Source organism: Helianthus annuus, chromosome 13 (assembly GCF_002127325.2).
Source record: "Helianthus annuus cultivar XRQ/B chromosome 13, HanXRQr2.0-SUNRISE, whole genome shotgun sequence".
Classification (NCBI taxonomy): domain Eukaryota; kingdom Viridiplantae; phylum Streptophyta; class Magnoliopsida; order Asterales; family Asteraceae; genus Helianthus; species Helianthus annuus.
This window is the reverse complement of record NC_035445.2, coordinates 134,833,325-134,841,987: the sequence shown is the minus strand read 5'-3', so window position 1 is coordinate 134,841,987 and position 8,663 is coordinate 134,833,325. Positions and strand designations below refer to the sequence as shown.

The 8,663-nt window shown below is 37.4% G+C and overlaps 1 protein-coding gene across 1 annotated transcript; it reads left to right on the top strand.

The window, feature by feature from the left end:
- Window positions 1–543: 543 nt before the first annotated feature.
- LOC110899405 (F-box/FBD/LRR-repeat protein At1g13570) lies at window positions 544–4,596 on the top strand. The gene is made up of 9 exons (XM_022146288.2): window positions 544–758; window positions 993–1,196; window positions 1,284–1,465; window positions 1,543–1,669; window positions 1,761–1,964; window positions 2,410–3,048; window positions 3,118–3,237; window positions 3,886–4,044; window positions 4,125–4,596. Exons 1-9 carry the CDS (start codon window positions 657–659, stop codon window positions 4,419–4,421), a joined length of 2,034 nt encoding a protein of 677 aa, XP_022001980.1. The 5' UTR covers window positions 544–656; the 3' UTR covers window positions 4,422–4,596.
- Window positions 4,597–8,663: the final 4,067 nt, after the last annotated feature.

The following is an 8,663-nucleotide window of genomic DNA, read 5'->3' as shown; positions in this document are numbered from 1 at the left end:
TTATTGATCGACTTTGTTATTTTTTTTATATGTTTTGTCTTTCGGTTTCTTGCAATTTTAACCTCACAAAAATGATTTTTTTACCTTTTTAACCTAAAACTTTTTATCTTTTAGAATTGAACCTCATAACGTTTTTACTTTCAACTTTGGTCTCCTATACTTTTCATCCATCCCAAATTTTCGTTTACGTTTCGTACTAAATTATGCGAGTTAACACGGCGCAACAGGCGTGTGTGATTCAACCTTTATACGTTTTGTTCATAATTTTGCGAGTTAACACGACGCAACGCCCATGTGTTGTTCAATGTTTTTAGGTCTATTTTTCTCATTTGACAGGTTCGTCGCAACAAATGGGTCCTAGATCGACTTAGTTATTTTTTTAAATGTTCTACATTTTGGTCCATCGCTTCGTTTTAAGACGCCACAATTTCAGCGTTGATAGTTGCTGACGGTTATGTGACATTGATGTTATTTGACATACTTTTACGCCCCTGTGGCAACGTGCGGGTACTTAATTCTAGTTATTATTATATAGCTTCTCTCTCTTCCAGATGCGTTTTTGGGGTTTCTCTCTAGAACTCTCTATCATAAACTCTGTTCCTCGTAATACAGTCGTAGATTCTTGAAAAGATCGAATTGACTGAGGGGAATCGAAGATGACGTCATCAGATGTTGTATTAGAGCAACGGATTAAGGAAATAGGGAAGCAGTTATCACATCCTCCGGATTCTGTTGAGGAATTGCTCACTGTTCTTGATGTAAGCCCTAATTTTGAGTTTTTTTTTTGTTTCAATTTGTTGGTTAAATTGTGTCAATTTGCATATTTTAATATAAAATTTGATGGGTTTTAGAATTTAGAAACAGTGGGATTAGGATTGTGGTTACTGGTTGAGTGTAGACAAGGTGTTTGATAAAATGCCTGAATGAATGTTTGATGTTTGTTTGCTTGTGTTTGGGTTGTGTGATTGTGTGTAATGGTTTGTGGGTTGCAGAAAGTGGAGAAGCTTTTATCGAAGGTTGACCAGTCGCCGAAATGGTCGATGATTGGTGCGCTTAGACCGTCGATAACGGCGTTGATTAAAGACGGTCTTTCAAAACATTCTGATGTTGATGTGAAGGTTGCAGTTGCTTCCTGCATAAGCGAGATAACGAGAATTACAGCTCCTGATGCACCTTACGATGATAACCAAATGAGGGTATACCATGACATGATACACACAACTTGATATTTAAGTTAATTGATGTATATTGTATTGTATTCTAAACTTTTTTTTTAAGCACAGGATGTATTTAAGTTAATTGTTTCTACGTTTGAGGGTTTAGCTGACCAGTCCAGCCGATCTTACTCCAAAAGAACTTCAATTCTTGAAACTGCTTCGAAAGTCAGGTCATGGGTCGTCATGCTTGATCTTGAATGTGATGCGTTAATTGTGGAAATGTTTGAGCATTTTCTAAAATCAGTAAGGTGTGTTATAGAGTTCTTAGTGCTAAGTTATCCTTCATTTTCGTAACAATATGTAATTATATATTTTTGAATTTCAGGGACTATCATTTAGACTCTGTTTTTCCATCGATGGAAAGTATAATGGTGTTGGTTATAGAAGAAAGTGAAGAAATTCCAGTTGAGATGCTCAAACCACTACTCGCTCATGTTAAAAAGGATAACACGGTACGAGATTTACGGCATCTTTATTAATCAAGTTAAACTTGCTTTCGGTTTCCCATTAAGTTTTTTGACCGAGTTATTCATCTTAATTTAGGACGTCTTGCCAATAGCTCGAAATTTAAGTGAACGAGTACTTGTGAAATCTGCCGAAAAGCTAAAGCCTTACCTTCTGCCAGCTATCACCGCTCTTGGTGAATCTTTAGATACGTACACTAAAGTCGTGACTGCAGTATGTAAAGGCACAACTGCTACTAATGAAAGTAAGCTTACAACGACATCATCAGATCAGACGGATCAGGTACGTTATCAATTCCATTGTCAACCAAACACATGAAGATTGGGATTCCAATTCCATCAAATTCTGTGAACCAAACATCTTAAACAAGTGATGGATAAAACAAGAGTAAAATAAGTTTATATAGATAACTTAACTCATCGTTACTGTTGCTGATTATATGACTGTTTTGTAAGTTAATAATAAACAATGGTATATCACTCAAAGTAACACTATAAACTTATATAATGCTCATTAGATAAATCACTTTCAAAGGGCACGTCCAAACACCCCAACCATAAATATGAATGGGTATAAATAAGAAAATGGTTAATCTCGTCACTCTGGAAAACCCAATTAAGAAGCATAGCCACACCAGTATGAACCTTTTCTTTGAATCGTCGCTTATTATGTTGTATTTTGCTTATTTTCTGTGTGTTTCTGAGTTCATCTTACATCAATTTCACAGTTTGCAGTATCGATCCAACAAAAAAAGTCTAAAGCTCAACAACTGTCTTTAACTACACTCCCTCCATCCATAATAGAAACCATCCTATGTCTTTTACCAACTGCAGAAGCAGCAAGGACAAGTATCCTCTCAAGGGAATGGAGGTACAAATGGACGAAGATTCCTAAACTTGTGTTTTTTCATTCTATTGAAGTGGCGCAATTGCTCCCGTCTGATTGGGCGCAAATGTCTGACTTAGAATGGGCAAGGATAAAAAAGGACATGAGGTGTAAACTTTTCTATGCTATACACCAAGTTCTGTTACTACGCCAGGGTCCAATACATGAGTTCACTCTTTTGATGAATGCAGATCGCACCTGTTTTGAACTTGATCAGATACTGCTTCATTTGTCGGGGAACCATACTATCAAGAAATTAACACTTAAGCTTCATCATTCGGATCCATATGGTTTACCCTTGTCTGTCTTCTCGTTGCATCACTTAACGGACCTCTGTCTTCAACATTGTGCTATCAACCATAAACCTATTTTCAATGGATTTGGTAGCCTAACAAGTTTAACCCTAAACGAAATAAGGATCTCTAGAGAAACTCTTCTACATCTTTTATCTAATTGTCCATTGCTTAAGAGCTTGTATCTGGTAAGTTAATAAATTTATAACTGTTTAGTGGACTTGCAAAACTCATCTAAATATTTTATGTCAATATAGCTTATATATGAAGGACAATTTGTTGGTGATGAATATCCATTTATGAAGCCAAGCAATATGGAGCTATTCAAGTGTTTACCTGTGATTGAACATCTGACCACTTCTGGTTATCTCATTATGGTAATTTTTATCCACATTGTATATAGTTAAAAGTAGGGCTGGCATATCGTGTATACCCGTACACGATAAGACACGGCACGATAAGACACGATACACGAAACCCCATACACGAACACGATAACTTATGGTGTCCTTTTTTTCATACACGAACACGAACACGAACACGATATACACGAAAATTACCTGTTAACACTTCTGTTCAACTGTTATACACGAAAAGTACCTGTTAATACCTGTTAACACGAATAAAAACACGAACACGACATGCTATCTGAGAGTTACAAAGGGAGTTTTGGGTTTTATTTGTTTTTTTAATTTAATGAGGAATGAAAATAGAAAGGAATTAAGGAACCCACACGCACATGGCTGATGAGTTTTACTTAATTTAATTTCTTATCGTGTACTAACAGGTATTAACAGGTAAACAGGTATTTAACCTGTTTATACACGAAAATTAACAGGTAATCTCGTGTCTACCTGTTTGGTACACGATACCTGTTAAGGCCATACACGATACCTGTTAACTTCGTGTAGGTTCGTGTCGTGTATTCATGTATTCGTGTAAAATTGCCAGCCCTAGTTAAAAGAAGAAAAAAAATAAAGAAAACTTTGGTTGTTAATCGCTGTGTTTTTTGCCTATGGTTGAAGTCGTTAGTTCAAGCCTCGATTCCAGAAGAGCTTCCAGCCTCACTAATCCATCTAAAATGTTGTACTATCGAAGATATGTGTTTTGTTGACGCCTATGGATTGCCTTTTCTTGCTGATTTGATCAAATGCTCCCCGAACTTGGAGAAAATTAAGCTAGAGGTAAATTGTAGAAGGGTATCCTGTATCTTGTTGTTTTGATTTTGATGCCAAATTTCACTAACACAAGAGTCCTGCTGTAGATTAATGCTGACTGTTGTATTGAAACAAAGGTCGATAAGTTGGAAGAACATTCCGTTAACTTGGAAGAATATTCAGATATTTGGTTGGAGCATCTGAATGAACTGGAGATTAAAAATTTTTGTAACTATAAGTCTGAGTTGGAGTTTGTGAAGTTAATCTTGGCCAGGTCACCCAATCTGAAGAAGGTTATATTGGTAACCTGGATGGATGATAAAATCGAAGAGTTTGAGATGTTAAAAATTCTCCTACGCGTCCCACGTGCATCACCAGTAGAAATAAGTGTTGAGAGTTGCTGAAAAAGACTATGAGGACCATTAGATCGCTCAACTTTCTTGAGAACTAATCTTGTATTGCTATTTGTAATTCTGGTTAACTTAGAAAGATTTTGTTGGACTCGGTTGCTGCAGCAATAGATATGATCCTGTATATACTTGTTATCTGACTATTTGAAAAGCATTTTCTCCCCTACTATTTAAACCGTTAATTTTACTTTCTAAAACTTTAATTGTCGGAAATTGGTTGGAAACATGTATATTTAATGAAAACCCGTTTGCTTGCCAACCACATACACGCCATGATGGCAACAACTCGCCCCCTCGTCACTGTCCAACCGCTCAAATCATATAACCGTTTCACCTTCACAGTACTCTCAGTGTCGTCTCATGGGGTTATAAAGTACGTTGAGAATATCTTTTCACCCGGCAAAACAAGTCCATGATCCGTCATGTACTTGTTTCATTTGATCGGCCCGATGATAAAGAATGTAAAGATTCTTTCGGTTTAAAAGTTTTGAGAAAGAGGTATTAGTTATGATTGTGTTGGTTGTGTGTATGAAACTATATTGAAATAAATATTCTTAATTTTGGTTTCTTGTATGGTTCGTCGGGGTATTGCATTCACCGATCGGTGAATGACCGCCGATGATTCGGTGTTCGGTGATAGCTTATTTCGGTGTATAGTCACCGATGATGATTGATGAAACGGTGATAAATTTTTTGACCGTCACCCACATTTTTTTGACCGTTGCACCCATTTGACCGTTACCCATTTTTTTTATTTAACCCACGTTTGTTAATTATTTTTAACACACAACTCTTTCAAACATCTCTCTTTCTACACCCACAAACACCATGGATAAGCAAAACAAAGGTGAACCCAAGAAAAAAGGTTCCGCTAGCTGAGGATCGGATTCAAGAAAAAAGGTTTCGTAAACAAGACAAGGTGATTCTAGAGGTCCGAATGCACCGGTTCAAACCTCCTACGGATATTAACCAACCTCTCAACCTCAATTTTTTTTTACCCCCAACCTTCACAATTGACTTATAGCACCCAACCTAATTTTCCACCACAAATATTTTCACACCCAAGCTTCACAACTGACGTCGATCCATTTGCATTTAGAAGCCCGCCAATTCAATCTCCAAGAGAGAATGTCGAGCGCCCACTTCCTATCTACATTGAAGACCAAGATTTAGAGGTTGTCTCCGAAACACAACATTTGGATGTAGATAGTGGTGAGGACGAAGAAGAATATGAGGATGAAGACGATGATATTGGTGAAGCAAGTGAGCCGAAACAAAAGGGAGTCAAGGCGGAGTGTCAGAGTTGGACGAAAAAACAAGAAGAGGCCTTAGCCAAGGCATGGGTTCATTGTTCTTTAAACAAGATAAAAGGCAACCAACAAAAATGGGACAGTTTTTGGAAAAAAGTTCTCGACCATTACAACGCAACGGTTGGCGGAAGTACTCGAACAGTTCATCAAGTACGTTCAAAATGGATGCCTATGTTGACTAAGATAAACTACTTCAATGGCCTTTGGCAACAAGCGGTAACATTTTTTTTGAACATTTAAAAAATATTTTCCATAACATTGTTTTTGTTTAATTATTTTTTACTTTATATTTGTTATATATGTAGGATCGTATTCGTGTTAGTGGGTGTGGCGACGTCGAAGTCATGAATAGGGATTTAAAAGATTTCAAATCAAAATATCCGAGTGGTTTTCATTATATTGAAGCATGGGAGGTTGTTCGTAAACATGACAAATGGGCACCGGTACCATTGTTGGGTGAAGATAGTGGAAGTTTGGGATAAAAAAGAAAGTCGTCCGATTCGGATAACTACAATACGGGTACACCGGGAACTGAGTTCACTAGCGATATACCGGACATAAACGTAGACCCCTCACCAACAAGACCAAAAAAGAAAGAAAAGAGGCCCGCAACATCACCAACCGATAGCAAAACGGCTTTGACCGAGAAGCTCGCGCAATACACTCTTACGAAAGAAGAAAAAAAAGCAAGGGCGATAGAGTTATCAAATATAAAAAAGAAACGCGAGGAAGACACCATAGCATTAGTGGCGGAACAACGCGAGGCGGTGAAACAACTTTTGTATGATCATTGGAGACATTTACTAAGCCACACGACCATGCTTCACCCGAGATGTTGCCGTTTATTCTAGCGCGGAAACGAGATATCGCAAAAATATATAATTGGCCATGCAATTTCTAAATTTTAGGTTTATTATGGTTTAATTTTTTAGTTTTAAGTATGTAATGTGTTTTTTTAATTAAAAGTACTTTTAGTTAGTTTAAAATATGTTTTATTTATTTATGCATAATTTATAATTTCTAGAAATAAAAATTATATAACTTAAACACCCTAATAGTCATTGAACCATGATTGAGTGCAAAATGAGTAGTGGAATAGGGACTTGACATGACATGATATTATTGGCTAGAGAATAACTCAAACACCCTAAAGTGATTGAACCATATCCTCCACCCTAAGACCATGTGTAGTGGTCAAGAAAAATAATGCCCCCACCATGGGGCATTATCCGACACGTGTCATCCCAGTTAGCATGGACCATTATTGTAAAAGTGGTGTAGTGGGCATAATGCCTAATAATGCCCCTACCAATCATTAAAAAAAAAAAAGCAAACTCACACTCCCATTGGCTAGTCAAACGTTGGCAGACTAAAGAACACTCCCATTGGCACATGCACTTGCTCATTTGACCACTTCAGGCGTTTTATTTACAACGCCAACATGCAAACCTTTCAAAAAAAAAAAAAAAACGTCTTATAACGCCCGGTGTAGTGGGGGGAGGGGCGTTTTGGGGCGTTTTTTTTTTCATTTTTTTTAAATCACGCCCCACTACAAGTGGTCTAAGAATTGTAGTTTCAACTTATTGAAGTTCTTGCTTGGTTTCATGTTTTCAACATTAATATATTTTAATCAAAAAATTTTGTAATTTAACTTGTACTGTTACGTGGGGTATATTGTAATAGTGAGTTGTTTCAATGGTGTCTATCGTAATTGTTCCTGTTAATTAATTCTTTGCATGTATGGAAGGTTGATATGAAGCTAAGCGTATAGCTCTACGATTGAAGCTAAATAGTGGTTTTCATGCTTATGCTGCTTGGATGATATTTGCAATGTTTTCAAAAGAAATAGTTGGAATAATTTAATCACCTATTCTATTCTATTTTTTGTGAGGTGAGGTGAGATGAGTAATTTAAACCTAATAATAGTTTTTTTAGTAGTCGACGCACATACCATGTTGTAAAATATCATGTAAAAAAAAACTCTATGTGTCGACGATTCTCGTTTGGGCTCATTCTCTTATAATGGTGATTGGGCCCGAGCCCGCTTAGACTTTCCCCACATGCTTGGTAAATTCATGTGGGCCTAGTTCTAATAAGCCCACTCTTTGGCCAACCCATTAGGGTTAAGGCCCAAAAGTCCCCACGATATAAAGAAAACTCCTTCACTAGAAGGAGCAGTTTATTTTCTCCCCCATTACTTCGGGCCCCTTCTTCTCCTACCTCTTTACTTTCTTACAACAGAGACTTATGCTCCATCTCTCAACGTTACAGTTTATAACTAGAGTAAATGGCAGTTTTGGTCCCTATGGTTTATAGGCCATTGCAATATCTTCCAATTTTGAAACTTCTAGCAATTTTAATACTAACGTTTCCATTTTATTGCAATTTTAATCCATCTTCCTGACTCAATTCATATCTTAGTTAAAACCAACTCACATGTTAGTCATCTACAGGGATAAAATCGTAAATAGCGATGTGAGTTGGTTTTAACCCTATACTGAAAGAGACCCACCTTACTAACAAAACAAAGTGTAAGTTTTGTTTTCTATTATTGTTTCTGAAATCCGAAAGCCGTAAGGGTTGTTCAATTTGATTGCTTTCGACCACTGAATCCGAGTCCGGACATGACTCATAGGGACGGGCCGAACCGCACATGGACGAACATTTTGACTATATCCGTACCCCATGTCGCCGGGGACAGACATCCATTTAAGTGCGTCTGGACGAATGACGTCATCACAGTTGACCACTATAAATACCCAGTTCAAGTACACCGCCAAGTACGATTTTCTGAACCTTCGTCCTTACTTTCTCTCTCTATTTTCTCTCTCTACCAATACTTATCCTCACGCCGGAGGGTGGTCGCAGAGGGGCCCTCCCATCTCTGCGACGAGCCTAACGGTCTATTGTTTTGCAGGTGAAGGTT